General features: G+C 45.3%; 1 protein-coding gene across 2 annotated transcripts in view; it reads left to right on the top strand.

The window, feature by feature from the left end:
- CEP152 (centrosomal protein 152) overlaps positions 1-19,178 on the top strand; it is a 60,291-nt gene that overhangs the window by 2,748 nt on the left and 38,365 nt on the right. Inside the window, exons 2-10 of one of the 2 annotated variants that reach the window (XM_066592618.1) lie at positions 4,196-4,320; positions 6,566-6,672; positions 6,766-6,829; positions 6,924-7,265; positions 10,819-10,987; positions 11,063-11,203; positions 13,106-13,245; positions 14,883-15,083; positions 17,889-18,036. In XM_066592618.1, the coding sequence (XP_066448715.1) occupies positions 4,234-4,320; positions 6,566-6,672; positions 6,766-6,829; positions 6,924-7,265; positions 10,819-10,987; positions 11,063-11,203; positions 13,106-13,245; positions 14,883-15,083; positions 17,889-18,036 (1,399 nt within the window). In that variant the 5' untranslated portion in view covers positions 4,196-4,233. Of the gene's footprint in view, positions 1-4,195; positions 4,321-6,565; positions 6,673-6,765; positions 6,830-6,920; positions 7,266-10,818; positions 10,988-11,062; positions 11,204-13,105; positions 13,246-14,882; positions 15,084-17,888; positions 18,037-19,178 lie in introns of both variants that reach the window. The other variant, XM_066592617.1, reaches the window with a different exon arrangement.

Genomic DNA, 19,178 nt, shown 5'->3' with positions numbered 1-19,178 from the left:
TCCCCCTCCACCTCTCATCTGCTTACATGCTGCAGCTGCTATTGATTTTAGGATGTAAGGGGTTAAACTGTCAGGATCTGAGGTTTCTTTACATCTGGCACTTAGAGCAGGAGTCTGGCTGTCAGTAGTCAGCTGAGCCACCACCTTTAGTCCCGCTGCACACAACCGGGTTTGAGTTGTGGAAACCACGATCATCTCCCGCACTGACGATCCGTGGCATATATGAGTATATTGTATTTTTTTCAATAGAGGAAAATGAGCAAAAAAAGGGTTTTTGTTATTTGTTTTTTACACTATATTTTTGTTTTTCTTACACTCTTTATGTCCCTGGTGGGACTTGAACCATAGCAGCCATGATAAGGCATTGCAGGACTTCTGTACTGCAATGCCTCATCACTTGTAACAGCAATCATAGGCAATGGCAAGCCGGAACGCTAGTATCTGGCGTCCTATTGCCATAGCAACCCGATGGCCCTCTGCGATTACATCACGGGGTTCTGACGATGTGAACACTTTACATGCCGCGATCTACATAGATGGGGGTCGCTGTCCTCATGTACCCCCACTGTTGCCGCGGGAGGACGGCTATCGGTAACAGCTGGCTCCCACTGCAGAGTGGCATGGGCTCACTTCTGACCCCGCGCCATCCACATGACATAAGTTTACATCCTGTTGCATTAAGTACCATGATGCTATGACATAACCCTACGTCCTGTGGCGTTAAGGGGTTAAAACATTAAGTATTGACAATGGCATTTGTCCTGACAATCTATACATTTGTGCTGTTTTTACAAAAATACTTCCAAATTTATTAAAATAGTCAAAATTAAAGGGGTTGTCTCATGAAATCAAGTGGGGTTATACACTTCTGTATGGCCATATTAATGCACTTTGTAATGTACATCGTGCATTAAATATGAGCCATACAGAAGTTATTCACTTACCTGTTCCGTTGCTAGCGTCCCCGTCGCCATGGATCCGTCTAAAATCGCCATCTTCTGGCGATTTTAGACGCGCTTGCGCTGTGCGGTCTTCTGTGTGGTGAATGGGGCCGCTCGTGCCGGAGAGCTGCTCCTCGTAGCTCCGCCCCGTCACGTTTGCCGATTCCAGCCAATCAGGAGGCTGGAATCGGCAATGGACCGCACAGAGCCCACGGTGCACCATGGGAGAAGACCCGCGGTGCATCGTGGGTGAAGATCCCGGCGGCCATCTTAGTGAGGTAAGGAAGAAGTCGCCGCAGCGCGGGGATTCGGGTAAGTACTAAACGTTTTTTTTTTTAAACACATGCATTGGGTTTGTCTCGCGCCGAACGGGGGGCCTATTGGAAAAAAAAAACAAAAACGTTTCGGCGTGAGACAACCCCTTTAAGCACGGACTGACAAGTATTTGTGTCGTAAGGCCTGGACAGCAGACCTCTTGGAAATCTGTGTTGGAACAGCCTTGCGATTTGCTTCCACGACTTGAAGCCACAGTTGTTTTTCTTCTTCATTATTAGTAAAAAGTCTGAAATTCCTGGTCTTCGAGCAGAACCTTGCTGTAGACATAAGAACCTGAAACTCTGACCCAAATAAAGGTTTGTTAGAAGGAAAAAAATTAGAGGGTGTCTTGCTTTGTAGTTGAAAGTTGAGTTTTTTGGGCCACCCTAGGTGCAGGATAAAACCCGTTAGTGCGGTCAGTAAAAAGGTGTACTAGCCGTCATTAAGGTGTTAAACTGACGCCCGAGTGAAGAGTACCCTGTGTCATTGTTCCCTTGTTCCCTTCTCACTCTGTGTACAAGCACTGTTCCAGGGAAATCAAGGCGTTACAGCAGTATTACAGTCAGCACTTCCAGCAAATCAGTTAAAGGGCCGCTTCAGAGAGAACTCTCCAATCTGCTGCCCCCCCTGCTCTGTAACATCATGCCTGCACTTTGAGCTGACGGATTCTCTGAATAAAATTGCGTAACTGTTCTATATACTAACCGCAGAAAGGTGTAAGGTTCTTAGAGCATATTTTGATCAAAACATGTAGGCCCATCCACCACGTCCAGTGCGAAGAACCGTGCATTTCTATGCAGTGGGAAATATAGAACAGTTATGCAATTTTGTTCAGATATTAAATGTGTCCGAGCGCTGAAGAGCGTATTTTCCTGTTTTTATTGCAGCCATGGCTTAGGTGCGCCTGCACAATTAAAGAGCCACTCCATTGAAATTTATTTGTCATTTATCATATAAGTATCTCCCGTGTGTGTGTGTGTGTGTGTGTGTGTGTGTATATATATATATATATATATATATATATATACACACACACACATACATAATGTCAGCTAGTATCGTCTTGGTTAGGGCTTCTCCACACTGGCGTGGGCGATATCTCCCTCGCAATCCTTCGGAAAGCCCCTGGATGCAAGGGGATTTCACATGGAAACAGCCTCACATCCCTGCGGGGCTGAAGGATTCCCCCGGCGGGGCTGTCACATCCACAGCGGGGATCGCGATGTTCTCCTTTTGTTTTCAATGGGCGATATTGCAAAAAGAGATGCTGTGATTATTTTTCACTCAGCATCGCAGGAGTGAAAACATCGCAAATGGGAATGAAGCCATTGAAAATCATGCACAGTACAATTTCGCTGCCATACGTGGTGATGGGCCGGCGGCTCCACAGCGGCAAAACGTGTGGCTCACGCGGTGTTTTACGATTACGGCCATGTGAGCCCGGCCTAACACAGAAGAAGGGAAAGCTGGGAGAAATCGTGGTGTCAAGATTGTGCCTGATAAGCATTAGACAGGGGGCTGTACTGCATTCAAGTGAGTGCAATATACATAGCAGACCTCCAGAGGGGGGCAGGGATGGAAAATATAGTTTTCGGGTGACTACCCACTAGCGTTTTTTTTTCACTGCGGAATTCGCAGGTTTTTTTTTCTGCAGTGGTCTATGGGACTTGTAATGTTAAAATCGCAATTGTGCAAAATTGCGATTTACCGCGAAATTGCGATTTTGCGTGATCACGATTTTAGCTTTACAAGTCCCATAGACCATAGATCCCTGCAGAAAAAAAAACCCACTACAAATAGTCACCCTTATGGGGAAATATTAAGTATAACTTGTATTTTATTCATTTATATCGCTGCTCATTCTGACATTAACAGTCCAGTGGGCGGTCCTATCAGTGATTGACAACTACCCCAGTGTGTACAGTCATACACCGCTGGCAATCACTGATAGGACTGCCCTCCGGATGTGAGCGCCAATGCCAGGAGAGCGAGCGATGACTCTGCAGCCTCTTGTTGCCTGTGCGGTCACCTGATGTCACCGGAGTCTCCAGGACCGCAGTGAGTCAACAACATGTTCAGCCTGTATAGTATAATAACAGAATGCGTACTCTCCTTCCCCCACTCCTTTGTCGCTGTCATTTCACTGGGTTCCCCTTCCTGGCGCAGGGAGCTGGCGATAACTTGTCCGACTAAAAGGCCATGTGACTGCTGCAGCCAATCGGCCCCCCTTCAGCTAGTGAATAGCTGCGGCGCTCACATGACCTACTATCATCATCACCACTCCACTCCCAGAAGTGTCGTTCAGCTGGGACCAAGTAGCCGTGATGTGGCAGCGGCAGGGAAGAGGAGTATGTATTCTGTTATTTTACTACAGCAGGGCGTGCAAGTTTAAAAAATAAATCAATTTAAAAAATAATAAGCTCTCACCCAAAAATAAGCCCTAGCAACACTACATGAAGGGGAAAAAAACAATATTCATCTAGCAGGCGGTGTTCGGATCCCTCTTACTGGGCTGCGGCGCTCCGGCAGTCTTCTGTGTAGTCCTCAGGGCTGACGGAGCATTCTCTTCCTGGTAACGGGGCTTGAATACCCATGCTAGGTGAGTATTAAGACACCCCCACGAACGGTGTCTTATTTTTGGAGAAACACTGTTAAATATTGCTATCAAAATGGATAACGGCAGCTAAATGGTTAGCAGCTGCGATCGGAGTTAGGCTGCTTCTCAAACGAGCATTCCAGCGTGGATTTTCAAACACTTTCTGCTCTATTTTAGTGCGTTTCAGCGTTGTCCTTTTTGTGTTTTTTACGCACCTTATTGCATTGCAATGGTGGGGTGTATTAAACGCTGTTGAACATGTTCGAAAACTGTGAGAGCAGCTTGAGCTGTAACTTTTGCATATTACAGTAAATATGTCTGTATCTTCTTTCTGTTTTTCCAGCAGGGTTTCAGTATCTGATAGCTCAGCATTAGTCTACAATGTCTATAGACTTTGACGGCGGAGCGCTGCAGACGCAGCACGACGAGGAGGAATATGATAAAGAGGATTACGCCCGGGAGCAAGAGGTGAGCCGGCTCCGCTATGAGCGCTACCGTTTGTCATTTCTGATGCCCATTAAGAAGGGTGGATTAGTGAGACAAATGGCTGTACATTGCCCATCACCCACCTTTGCTGTAAATCTACCCTGGGGATTCATTTACTGACACCATCTGCTGTAATTACTAGTTGTCATGTTTTTGGTTTGCTTTTTATTTTTTTACCTCGCTAATATATTGAAATTGTGCCAGACTCGCTGTATGGAAGTAGCTAACTTCTTTGGAAGCGCTTGTCTGTCGTCTTGGTTTTCCGCTAAAACCGCGCTCTTTGTTATAGCTACTAATGTAATAGTCTAACGACCATTGAAGCTGCACTTACAATTTATACAGAACTTTCCTCTTACGCCCCTCATACTCCTAAATAAGAATCTGCTTAAAGTGTTTGTCCCAGTTATGTAAACTGCTTGTAAAGGGGTCCCCCACGGTAAAAAATAACAAAGCGTCTCGTCCCCCGCTGGCAGCTCCGGGTGGCCCCGCTAACATGATATTTCCATCCTGCTGCAGTCTCTGACGGCGCTCAGCCTCCATCGCGGTCACTAGCTGCAGCAGTAGGTTTGCAGGACGTCACAGGCTGATGGCAGCCTGTAAACATTCTGTCAGCAGGCACACCCGGAGACGCCAGCGGGGGATGAATGGGGAGAGGTGAGTATGAGCTGCTTTATTTTTCTCCATGGGGGATCCTTTACAAGCAGTTTATATAACGCAAACAACTTCTTTTAAAGGGGTTTTGTCATTAAAAACACCCCAAAAAAACAATACTTGCCTATTCCTCCCCAGGCAGCCTTTTTACCACACCACCTCCCCGCTGATCTGCTCCTGGCTCCTGCAGTCTCCCAGGTCACGTCACCTCCAGCCGCCCGGATTGTTCTTCTTCCGGTGACGTTACATACATTGACAGCATTTCCCTTCCTGCAGGGCACACTAGGTCGCTAGTAACGTAGCATTCACTGCCTAGCAGGGAGCGCAGAATACTTGACTAGGCTAATGCTGACACTGCTCATGCGCACTGTCTCGCCACAAGAGTTCCAGTACTGCACATGTGCAATATCGGCATCAGCCTGGCATAGTATTCGGCGCTCCCTGCTAGACAGCGAACGCTACATCACTAGTGACGCAGTGTGCCCTGCAGGAAGGAGAAAGCCTCTGCATAACAGGCAGAAGAGCATCTGTCTGGCTTGCAGTGAGCTGATGCGGGGGACTGAAGAAGGTGCGCTAAGTAGACTGCCTGGGGAGGAATAAGTTTGTCCCTTTTGAGGATAGTCAGTTGTACTTTCAATGAGCTCAATCCACACTTCATTGAATAGTGTACTTTACCCATCCCCCATACATGTACAATAACTTTATATCATAATATAGAAATACAATAGCAAAGGTTATAAACCAGATACATTTAGATACAAGGCTTATGTTTATTTCATGCGTCACTACTAGAGATGAGCGAGCGTACTCGGATAAGCACTACTCGCTCGAGTAATTGGCTTTATCCGAGTATCGCTGTGCTCGTCCCTGAAGATTCGGGTGCCGGCACGGAGCGGGGAGCTGCAGGGGAGAGCGGGGAGGAACGGAGGTAAGATCTTTCTCTCCTTCTCTCCCGCCCGCTCTCCCCTGCTCCCCGCTGCGACTCACCTGTCAGCCGCAGCGGCGCCCGAATCTTCAGGGACGAGCACAGCGATACTCGGATAAAGCCAATTACTCGAGCGAGTAGTGCTTATCCGAGTACGCTCGCTCATCTCTAGTCACTACTATGCTCTCTTGTGATTAGAATATACCCTACGTACCGTTTCCCTTGTACACTCAGTTTACCTTATCTGCAAGTTCAGTTGTGCCAACCCAAATGCATCCAACCATTTGGACCATATCTTACTGTATTTGTGTCCTGCTTTACATATATCCCTTTTTCCCCATGGTAAGAGTCGGTTGACTTTATCCTTAAATTCCCTCAATATAGTGGCTGGCTCATCCAGCCAATGCTGAGCTATCAATTTTCTTTCAATATACCAGAGTCTCGCTACCGGCAGTTGTTTATGCTTCTCAACTGGTTTACCACTTATATACCCAATGATACATACCAATGGAGTAAACTCCAGACTTATTTTATATAACGTGTTAATCAGAGAGTGGACCTCACTCCAGGATTACAAATTATTAGTGTGAGAAATCAACTTTTAATGTCTTAGTTGCTGACTATTTTTAATACTGATGGTTGTCTCTACAGTTACAGCAGCTCTTAACAGACCTTCCCCATCATATGCTTGAAGACAGCCTCTGCTCATCTTCATCACCAAACTTCAGTGATTGCAGCGACCATGAGTTATCCGGACAGTACGTAGCATCTTCCTTACCTGGCCATTGTCATAGTATTTCACTGTTCATCATTTCCTGAGTTAACAGACCATTTGCTTTTACTGTCTGAAGGCATCCAAACTGGGACCCTAAGGAACAATGGGACAATGATGGAGGGATGTCTGATCCTCAAAATGTAGGTGCCTTCAAGATATGATTTTTTAATTTATTTTTTTGTTGTCAGCCCTCAGTTATCTTGTTCTTACTTATTCTCTGTCCTTGCTTAGCAGTATCAGAATGGTTATAGTGACCGAACAAATGCTGCTCAATATATGGGCCTGCAAAACGGACCTCCTAGAAGCCAAGAGGTGGAAGAAACCATGCCGAATGGGTGGGGGGCACTTAACAGAGACAAGGAAGGAAAGCTTTTCCATAATCAATACAGCTATCCCAAAGAACCTGCAAACGAGGAATCTGATGTAGGAACCTTTCACAGTGACAGTCATTATGATGGACCTGACCGTTGTTCGACAAGCGAATTGTATCATCTGCCAGAGGACTTTCAGCCGTATACCAATAGTGGGCATCAGAGGGGTGAAGGCTTTCCAGAGGCTCAGCGTGAACAGTTTCAGGTGTGTAGAAAGCGTTAGTAACTTTTTCTAGAGACTGCATAATAAAAATCCACCAGAAGTCCTCTTTTTACCGTTTGTGAAGATGACATTGGGGAACTCATGAGCTCACACTTCTACCAATTACCAAAATTGAAAGAACATCCAAACTCATTTCGTGACAGAGATTTTTTAAGAGCTATAATTTTTGGGGGGTTTTTTGCCCCACAACATTCCCTTTATAAGGGTTTTTTTGTGGGGTAAGTTGTATATTTTTTATAGTATTAATTAATGTCTCGTATAATAAATTGAAAAAATTGAAAGGTTTTTTTGAGTGGAAAAAAAGAATTTATTGGAGAGGAGGGACTTGTTATTTGTATAGCGCCAACTTATTCTGCGGCGCTTTCAGGTAAGATTTTTGCGTAATAAGTTGGCGCTATACAAATAAAGATTATTATTATTTATTACCGCCTAGCAAGCTGGGCACTTTTTTTTTTTTTTTTTCTACTGACCTCAGAAGGATGGAAGTCAACCTTGAGCCGGCTACCTGAACCAGGCGGGGATTAAACTCGCAACCTTCAGGCATTTATGCTGCCCTTACACTGCGAGGTTTTGTATTTTGGGTTTCTTTTTTACACTGTTCACTGAGTGGTAAAAATTACACGTTCAATTTATTCCGCCATCAGTATGATTATGGCGATACGACATTTATATAGTTCTTGTTACCTTTTACTGCTTTTACAAAATTAAAAACTTAAAAAAAAACTTAGCTTTCTGTCACCCTACTCTGAGAACCATAACCTTTTTACTTTTCCGTTGATGAAGCTGTGTAAGGGCTTGTTTTGTGAGGGCTGTAATGTAGATATTGGCAAGATTTGGGGTTACATAAAGCTTGAGTTTTTATAATTAAAACCTAATGTTCTGGACTTTTTATAGACTGTACTGGCAGATTTAGCTAGTAAATCAATGAGCGGCACCAGAGGGTTTTACAGAGGAACTGCCCCCCTTCCTTTTGACATGTCAGTTTCGTTAGACATTTTGATTGGTGGGGTCCAGGTGCTGCAAAAAAAGGGACAGAAGCGCATGGATGATGCTCGTACCCTGCTGATGTGAGCGGCATTCCTTGTAAACTAAACATGGGCTCCTTCGGCAGAGCACTTCTTCCTGATCGTTTTAGTGGCAGTTTCGGCACCTGGATCCTCACAAGTCAAAACCCATCATAAGTTATACGAAGGGACAGTAAGGCCTCTCTCACACAGGCGTTTGCAGAAATGCAGCGTTTTTCAACGCTATGTTTACTGCAGAACCCGCCTGGTTTCAGCAGCACTGGCATGCGTTATGCCAGCGTTTTGGCTGCTTTTTCAGCACAGCTGATAATGCAGCCAAGGCTGCTGATTAAAAAAAATAAATAAATCAATACTCACCCTGCAGGTAAAGTTGCTGTCCCCAGCGCTACTGTCGAGGCCTTGTGAAGCCGGCAGATTGCTGTGATTGGCCGAGTTGGCTGGCTCAGCCGGCTGTCACTCAATCAGAGCCAGCACTTGATGTGTCCAATCACAGCCATTTAATGAATGAATGGCCGTGATTGGACGAATGCAGCACTGGTTCTGATTGGCTCAGCCGGCAGTCACTCAGCCGACTCGACCACTCAGAGCAATCTCTCGCTGGGATTTAGAATCTCAGTTACCAGCGAAAGTTCCAAGAGCATGGCCGTGGACAGCGACATCACCTGCAAAGTGAGGATTGTTTTTACTCAGGCAGTGTAGCTAGGGAATTTAGTGCTGTCAAAAGTGTGGTACCAAGTTGTGCCGCGTTTTCGGCAGCGCTGAAACCACTGCCCATTCATTTCAATGGGCAACGCAGGGCAGAAGGCTGCCAAAAATTGAACATGCAACTCGTTTTCAGCCTTGTGTGAACAGCCCTATTGAAATCAATGGGAGCGTTGTACAGCGTTTAGCGCTGTGCTGAAAAAAGCAGCGCTAAACGCTGTACAAAAACGCCTGTGTGAGGGAGGCCTAGGGCCACATGCATACGACAGAGTCGGATCCCGCATGCAGGCACCCGCAGCAGATTCCGTCTTTGACCGCGCCTGGCGACCCTACGTACCTGTCTTCTTTCGTCTCTTTCTGTGCTGCGGATGGTTGCGGCGAGCCGCCATCGGACATACACAGTACAGATTTTTTTTTTTTTAAATGGTTAAGTTTCCTGCACTATCGCTAGACGATGACGTGGGTACCCGCGACCTTTCCGCAATGTCATTGTGGAAGGGCCACGGGACTGACAGCTTCCACTGACTTCAATGGAAGCCGTCTGTGTGTAATCCGTGCAAAAATGGAGTATGCTGCGATTTATTTTATTTTTGTCTTCCAGCTTTAATTATTAAACTTTGAATAATTGATTTGACTGAATTCACCCTTCTAAAAGCCCAGCAGTTCTCATTGTCCAGAAGTAAAGTTGGCCGCCATGGGCTATCAGTCATAACTTATTTGATGTACTTAGCAAAAAAATATTTAGGTATTACTCACATCCTTACTTATAGGTGTTCTGTTTTCTGAGCACTTTGAAATAGCGGATATAGAAAAGGCTTGTGTCAAATGTATCCTTTCAATGAAGTTTTAGTCCTAGATCATTTTAATTTGATTAAGATCGCATTACTGGGTAGTGCTATTAGTAAGAGGGACAGGCTTGTATGAATGGGTGTCCTTGATGAAAATGGAAAATCTGTTACTCTAGTACAGGGAAAAAGTAGCCCGCCTTTTGATAATACTGTGACAGGAATGAAAAAGTGGATTGTTTTGCAAATGCTTTATTGATCTGCACACACATAGCAGCAGATGCTGGAAGTGATCCCCATTCACTTCTATGCTGTACTGGGCACGTTGTGTCATGAAGAGCTGCAGAAAGTATCAGCCAACAACGGTAGCACTGCAGATAGTGTTTTGATATTTTCCTTGAGCTCATCCCCAGGATATGCGGATTATTGGCATACACGTTGTGCTTTAAATTTCCCCGCAGATAAAAATTGGATGTTGACAAGTCAGAGGAATGTGGTGGCCATAAGCCCTTGCTCACCGTTCGCTCTTCCGAAAACAGTTTGTGAACCCGTGCCAGGGAGTTGCAGGAGCTGTGGCGTGTTACTCCATCTTGTTGGAAAAAGCAGTATATTCTTTCTTCAGTTGTTAGTTGGTCCTTCTGGACATCCCTTTCGCAGTATAGATGGTTTATCTGGACATGTTTGAACACTTTTACAGCCATGGTATTCACAGTTGAGTCAAAGAGAATTGGGCCCACCATTCGTTTTCCTGACATTTGCACACCAAATGACAATTTTCTGCTCAATCATAGCGTAGCTTTCTTTACTTATACTGCTGAGGTAAAATGAAAGCTGCGCTGTGATTGGTTGCTATGAGCAACAAGGACAGATTTTCTTTTAGACCCCTTTCATAAGAGTTTGGTGCCGGGATCGAAGCGGGCTGCTTTTCCGTGGCCCTTCCTCTTTCATCTCAATATTTTATTGAAATTATATACTTTTACATTGAATTTATTCTATTTCTTTTCTGTTTTGCTATTTTAATAGATGTTCCCTGTATCTGATGGGAACGGCCATCAAACATCGGAGAACATCCAACTAAAATACAATCCTTACCAGTTAAATGTTGCACGAAAAGATGGAGCCAACCCAGATGCTGTAAGAAGAGACGACCATTATGGGGATCTCCAGAGAGAGTTCCTGGATACTGGTGAATGTAAGACTTTTATAGGTTTTTGGTGAAGAAACTGTTTTTCAGATGATATAATACTGACATCTCCTGTATCTCTAGGTACATCAAATAATATACAATTTGTGCAGCTGCAAGTTCTTTACAAGGCGAGAGGGAGACAACTAGAGGAATTAAATGCAAAGCTTGAAGAAAGTGAGCGACAACTAAGATACCTCAGTCATCAGCTTACCATTGTGAAAGGTAAAATTATGTTTTGTTCCTTTTATCAAGTTTATATCCTGTACTCACAGTGATACCAGCACTTAAAGCAACCCTTTAGTCTTGGGCCAAAATTCTGTCCTACGATAAGAGGTGGAGGGGTTATATTGTCTGCAGTTGTTCTCTGACACCTCTTGAGTTTGCTTGTTTCGGGCCCTGTTTTTTGGCTATTTATGTTGACTGTAGCAATTTTCTAACTACCTAAAGGCACACTCCACTGCTCTCTGATTGGACGCAGCATCAAACAATGTCTTATTATTCTCAAGCTTGAGAAAGACTCAGTTGTTTGAGTCGAAACGTCGCTGTCTACTGGTCGTGTGGGAATAAAGGTATTGCTGCTAAGACACAGAAGTTTTGCCTGAACATCCTTGATATCCTAAATAAGACATCCTTTGATGCTGCTTCCTAATTACACTGATTCTTGGATTTATTGGGGACGTTGGTCCAGTTCCCTTAAGAAGCGTGCATCAGTGCCTAAAAAAAAACCCTCCTGAGTGGGATTGTCTGGTGAGTGCTGCTGCCTATAACTTTTTTCAATTGCTCTCTGATTGGACAGTGCTGATAACAGGAGTAGATCCAGCCAATCAGAGAGCATCTATACTTCATTAGTGCTCTAATGCTACCAATGCACTTTAGGGTGCCTGTCCACGGGCGTGATTTCACCGGCGGTAAACTGGAAAGCTATGGAAAGCACTGGCCCAGTGTCCACGAGCAGAGAATCATTGTGATTCTCCGCTCGCGGCGGGCAATTCGCAGCATGCTGCGAATTGCCTCGATTCTCCGCGGTCAGCCTATTTATCAGATTAGGCTGACCGGCAAAGATTCGTGTGCAGCTCCTGCTCCCGGGCGGCTGCTCCCGCGGCGGAGATCTGCCGCGGGCCTTAGGGATTAAGTAGTCTGAAGAGTATGTTGGCCATCTTAGACTGACGAAAACGGGGACAGCAGAGAAGAACATCTGCAGGCAGTATATTCCCTTCCCCCTCTGGTCCTGGGACAGAATTTTGTCCCAAACCTGGAGGATTGCTTTAACTATAACGAGACACTATAGATATTGCTGATACATAATACCTTGCCGATGCTGTCAAATCCTAGAAAACTGGCAGTTTATAATTTCTGAATACAGTGGTACCTCTTGATGTGAGCCCCTCAGCTTGCGAGTTTTTTGGCTCTCTCTCAAATTTTTGCTCTCATTTACGAGCAAAAACTCGGGGTACGAGCCTGCTTGCAAGCTGATGCTCGGGGGAGGGGGGGGGTTTATACTCGCCTATCGCTGGCGTTTCTTCTTCGCTATGGTCTGCGGCACTGCTGCAGGCTCTCTCCTCCACACTGACCAAGCATTGCTTTCTGGATGCAGGGCTTGAATGCCCCGCCTACAGCAAGCTAATGCTTTAATTGGTTAACTCAGCGCCGCATCATCTAATGAAAGCTGGCGCTGGGTTAACCAATTAGAGCATTAACTTGCTGGAGGCGGGGCATTCAAGCCCCGCATCCAGAAAACAATGCTCTGTCGACGTGGAGGAGGGAGCGACAGCCTGCAGCAGCGCCGCAGATCATCGCGGAACACTGGCGGTAGGTGAGTATTGATACATTTTTTTTTAAATTTATTTATTTATTTATTTTTTACTTGTAGTTAGTTTCCCCATTGAAATGCATTGGAACGCATTAATGGCATTTCAATGGAGAAAAATGCTTTGACATACAAGTTTTTCGGCTTAAGAGCTCCATCTCGGAACATATTAAACTCGTATGTCAAGGTACCACTGTATTACAATTTTTCCGGAAGCTACAGTAGGAACATCTTGGCCATTGGCATACTTGTGGGATTGTCTACCTTCATAATAATGCACAGCTCTTAAATGCTTCTTATGTTTTTGTAATATTAAGATGAAAAGGATGGAGTAGCGATGAGTCTTCAAGAATCACAGACTTTGCTTCAAAGTGCTAAAGAAGAAGAGCTTCAGTTACAAGGCCGGATAGCTGCGCTGCAGAAAACTGTTGATGGTCTAACCACAAATGATGAGCAGGTAAGTAGTCTCTGGTCACCTAATAGTCAAGTAGATTTAAAGGGGTTGTTTCTTATAGCTATCTTATACCTTAGGGTATATGGCTGTAGAAAAAAAAGGTCCCCTCACACACATTTGGGACTTCCCTTAGTCAGAAAGGAGGGGGGCAATACTCTGTGTTAAACAGATGGGGAAAACTAATTTTTATGGGTGTTTGTTCATTTCTCCTTCAGTACGCATCATATCTTGGCAATCTTATTCCATGTTTTTTTAAATGCCACTTTAAAGGGAACCTATCATGTCCCCACAGTAACATAAGCTAAGTTATGATGCTGTTAGGGGATGTGACAGGGAGCCGGGTGATGTATATTTTTATGTTCACCTGCTCCTGCAATCCAGTGGTGTCCCCCTTTTTGAAGTCGGCATGTGACACGAAAATCTGACACTCTTCAGAGCCCCATGCGTGCACTCTCCTATACAGGTCTATGGGAGAGCGCGTGCATTATACTCTAAGGAGTCAGATTTTCATGCTGCATGCCGGCTCCTTGTCACCTTCCCTAATGGCACCATAACTTAGTTTATGGTGCTGCGGAGATGTGACAGGCTACCCTTTAACCGAGTATATAGTCATTATCTGGACCATTGCCTGATTCTGGCAAATTGTCATAGCAGGGCTCCAGATGGTAACTAAAGTAGTCACGATCTAGTGTGTGGCACAGTTGATGTCTAGTCTTGGCTGTGGACTGGCTTTTATGCACCCGAGTTGGCCACACTAATGTTGCTGCAGATGCACACTTACATTATGCTTGCACGTACCGTGGGTGAAATGCCCCTGTACAACATAAGGCCACAATACATTAAAGGGGTTCCGCAACAATTTACTTTTATCGCCTATCCACAGGAGAAGTGATAAGTCTGATTGGTGTGGGTCTCCCTGCTTGGGACTTCCACCAATCCCAAGAAGGAGGAAGAGGGGGGGGGCGGTGTTCCTCTCTTCTCCTCACTGTGGAGTCACTGCATCGCCCACAGTGAGCAGGAGATGCGTGATGCTGCTACATTCAAATGCCATGTGTGAATGCAGCCTTTAGAAGAGAAAACGAAAAAAACAATCTCGCCTGTTGAATCTCTTGCAATATTGGTGATGTCAGTAAGTATGGTGTGTGAGGTTAGTGATTGTATTTTCTTGTTTTGTTTTTTTTTCTCCCTTCATCATGGTATTGTATATTCTGCTGGCAGCTGTGTCTGTGTGATGTTTGTTATGACACTTTTTGGAGTACCCCTTTAACTACTGTTAGAGAACTATGGTGTTTGGACTCCGTAGGCTGGACAGATTAGTCTGCCTTGTGTCAATCATTAACCTGTCCACTTGTTTAAGTGAGGGTAAGACTGTAAGTGACAAGGGGTTCAATATTTGGGAGTCATGGAGCAGAGTGTCCTTTATAGGATAGGGATGTTTTGTAAGACGCATCCTCCTTCCGGTGGTCATACTAGTTCAAGAGGTTGCGTGTGTCAGAATTAGCTTTCTGTAACAAAGTTAGAAAAGTCTTGTGAGATTTTAAAAGTTTACTAGAATTATTACTATCACTGTGGAGCTCTTGAGAAAAACAGCTGGTTTTAATGTTATCAATGTTCTGAAATGTTTCATTAATTTTATTCAGCTAAGGAAGGAGCTGAAAGTTGCCAAGCTTGCAATGGACAGTATGCAGCAGCAAGTCATGGACCTGCGGCGTTCTGATTCGATCCACAGAGCTAGAGAACAACATGAGGCTGTTGTGGCCATGCTAACCAAGAAGAACGAGGAGCAAGTACTTTCCCTGCAGCAGAAGCTGGATAAGGTTAATGCTGCACTAACAGAACAGGTATGATTCATGAGTGTAAGATGTCCAGTGTAAGATGTACGGTAAAAACACAAGTATTGCTGAAATTATTCAGGAACGCTATCTTTTTCTCCTTAAGGAGAGCACCTAGAAGGTAGGTGAGTGAGTGAGGAGACTTCTAAGGCCATTCATGCTCCTCTGGGTAATATGCAAATAAGAGAGATGGAACAATACCTCTGCAGCACCACCTATTGGAAGGCAGCATTCCTTCAAGTCAATGTTAGTCTTGTTATACAAGCCTTGTAACAACACCTGGGAATTGTTAACCAAGCTAGAATCCATACACAGACAACTGTTTCGGGGTGCTTGCCCCTCATCAGTGTGCAGTAGGTTTCTGGCTTGGCTAGCAAGAGGCCTGTGACGTGGGTCAGGAACGCTATCTTTTCTCCTTAGGCCTCATGTCCATGGGGAAAATCAGATCTGCTGCGGATTTGGGCTGCGGATGCAGTGCGGATAAGCTTAAAATTGTATTTTATTGCATGCGTGTATGTACGCGGATGCAATTTTTACACTGGAGGTGTTTTGCCCACTTTACCCTACCTCCTAGTACTTTCTCCACCTCCCAGCCTTGAAAACTGCAGCGGATCTCCCGCACCCATTTAATTCACATTTAATATCCACAGTAGATCTCCCGCACCCATAGAGATCAATGAGGGCCATCCGGAGCGTGATCTGCACTTAAATGCAGCATTTCGCGTTTTTTTTCATGCACCGGAAATTTTTAAATCACTTTTAAATACCATCCGCGGGTATTTATCTACCCGCGGGTGTCCAATGCATCCCTATGGGGCGCGGATCCACATGCGGGAAAAACACTGCGGATTTTAAATAACAATTATCCCGTGGACATGAGGCCTAAGGCCTCATGTCCACGGGGAAAATCAGGCCCGCTACGGATTCTCTATAGAGAATCCGTAGCGGGTCCCTCCTGCCCCGCGGACATGAGGGCTAAAAATAAGAATTAACTCACCTCTCGCCCGCTCCGGATCTTCCCTTCGCCGCGGCTTCATCTTCTCTCCGTCGCGGCCGGATCTTCTTTCTTCGGCTTGGCGGATGCGCAGGGCACGTCGGTTGCGTGCCCCGCGCATGCGCCGGCCCGAAGAAAAAAGATCCGGCCGCGACAGAGAGAAGATGAAGCCGCGGTGAAGGGAAGATCCGGAGCAGGTGAGTAAATTCCGATTTTGGTCTCCCGCGGATCCGGACGGCTTCCATAGGCCTCAATAGAAGCCCGCGGGAGACCCGCACGAAAATGGAGCATGGTCCAGATTTTTTCATGCTCCATTTTAAAAAAAATCACCTTTATTGACCATCCGCGGGTAGTTATCTACCTGCGGGTGGTCAATGCATCCCTATGGGATGCGGGTCCGCGGGCAGGAGAAGAGTTAAAATCCGCTGTGGATTTTAATTCTTCTTTTGCCCGTGGACATGAGGCCTTAGGCCTCATGTTTACAGGGAAAATAAGAATTAAAATCCGCAGCGTTTTTCTCGCAAGCGGATCCGCGCCCCATAGGAATGCATTGACCACCCACGGGTAGATAAATACCCGCGGATGGTAATTAAAAAATTTCTGGAGCATGAAAAAAAATGGACATGCTCCATTTTAGTGCGGATCACGCGTGCGGGAGCTCATAGAGCACATAGCTCAATTGATCTCCCGCATGAAAAATAAAAGACAATTACAGTGCATCCGCAGCCCTAATCCGCAGCGGATCTGATTTTCCCTGTGGACATGAGGCCTTAGGCCTCATGTCCACGGGCAAAATATGATTTAAGATCCGCAGCGGATCTCCCGCACGCGGATCCGCATCCCATAGGGATGCATTGACCACCCGCGGGTAGATAAATACCCGCGGATGGTCAATAAAAGGGATTTTAAAAAAAAATGGAGCATGAAAAAATCTGGACCATGCTCCATTTTCGTGCGGGTCTCCCGCGGGGACGGCTCCCGCGGGCTTCTATTGAAGCCTATGGAAGCCGTCCGGATCCGCGGGAGACCTAAAATAGGAATTTAAAAGAATTTACCCATCCGGAGCGGACCGGGAAGGTCTTCTCTTCCTCACGGCCGGATCTTTCTTGCTTCGGCTCGGCGGATGTGCCCGGCGCATGCGCGCGGCACGTCGGTGACGTGCCGCCGGCGTGACGAATTCATCCGCCGGCCGAAAAAGAAGATCCGGCCGTGAGGAAGAGCAGACCTTCCCCGCCCGCTACGGATAGGTAAATTCTTTTAAATTCTTATTTTCAGCGCTCATGTCCGCGGGGCAGGAGGGACCCGCTACGGATTCTACATGTAGAATCCGTTTCGGGCCTGATTTTCCCCGTGGACATGAGGCCTTAGGGAGAGCACCTAGAAAGGGAGTGAGTCTGTGTATGGATTCTGGCTTGGCTTTCAATTCCCAGTCATTGTTACAAGGCTTGTATGAAGGTTCTAACATTGACTTGCAGGAACGCTGCCTTCCAATAGGTGGTGCTGTAGAAGTATTGTTTCATCTTCCCTATTTGAAATTATTCAGTGTTGCTTTGTCTCTGACTGAGGCTACAATGATGTAGAATCATGGCCACGATGCAGCTTATTACCTATGATGAAAGTGACCTTGTGGCTACTGCAGGAGTTCAGAAATGTAATATTAGTACAACTTTCAGATGTCTCGTAACTAACCTGTTTTCACAGTTTATACTGAATACTAATATTACATTATAGTCGTAAGTAATTAACCTGTATATCTGTATCCTCTTATTGCAGACGTCTTTATTGCTCACATTTCTTCATAATTCTTCTTTATCAAATAGAAAGAAATCTGTAGTCGCCTCGAGCAACAAGTGAAACTATCGGAAAGAAACCAAGAAGAAGTCAAGATGGAAAAAACGGAGATTATAAACCGCCTCACTAGGAGCCTAGAAGAAAGTCAGAAGCAATGTGCTAACCTCTTGCACACAGGTAGGAAATGGCTGCTTATAATGTCATTTTTAAGTTTTTAAAGTTACTTCTCTAGTAAAACTGTGTTGCCACTGTTATGGCTGAAGGGCTCAGGGAAAGAATGACAAAGTCCACTTTTGCTAAGCATTGATCATTTAAATTTGAAAATGTCATAACTCGTCAAACCTAAAGTATACAATGAAGTGGAATACCGACGACTGTAATAAATGCAAGGAGCATTTCTAAAGCTAAAAACATGTCTGAAAGGTATATAATAAAAAGAATGTTTGTTTTTATCTTTCCTTTAATCATCATCTGGAACATAGCCCGATTTGTGGCAAACTGTCATAATAACCATCTTATTCTGTTGGCACAAACTGTTAGAGCCTGCAAATGATTGTGTTTGTCCACATGTAGTGGAAGAATACAGTACTGATTATTCAATGTTCTAACCTCTTTGGAATTATGTTTTGTGAGTTTTTTGATTTTGTGAAAACTCACAACTTAAAGGGGTTGTCTCGCGCCGAAACGTTTTTTTTTTTTTTTTCAGTAGGCCCCCCCCGTTCGGCGCGAGACAAACCCAAGGGATGGGTTAAAAAAAAAAAAAAAAAAAAAAATATATATATATATATTACTTACCCGAATCCCCGCTCTGCGACAACTTCTTTCTTCCTTCTCCAAGATGGCCGCCAGGATCTTCACCCACGATGCACCGCGGGTCTTCTCCCATGGTGCACCGTGGGCTCTGTGTGGTCCATTGCCGATTCCAGCCTCCTGATTGGCTGGAATCGGCACACGTGACGGGGCGGAGCTACGATGACGCGGGACCAGCTCTCCGGCACGAGCGGCCCCATTCACCAGGCAGAAGACCGGACTGCGCCAGCGCGTCTAAAAACGCCAGAAGACAGCGAATTTAGACGGATCCATGGCGACGGGGACGCTAGCAACGGAGCAGGTAAGTGAATAACTTCTGTATGGCTCATATTTAATGCACGATGTACATTACAAAGTGCATTAATATGGCCATACAGAAGTGTATGACCCCATTTGCTGCCGCGAGACAACCCCTTTAAGGCCCATTTACACGAGCAGATAATCGCTCAAAGATCACTCAAATGACAGTTTGAGCGACAGCTTTGAGGGATTATTTTGCTTAAAGGGGT

Source organism: Eleutherodactylus coqui, chromosome 2, assembly GCF_035609145.1.
Source record: "Eleutherodactylus coqui strain aEleCoq1 chromosome 2, aEleCoq1.hap1, whole genome shotgun sequence".
Lineage (NCBI taxonomy): Eukaryota > Metazoa > Chordata > Amphibia > Anura > Eleutherodactylidae > Eleutherodactylus > Eleutherodactylus coqui.
This window is presented reverse-complemented; position numbering and strand designations above follow the sequence as displayed.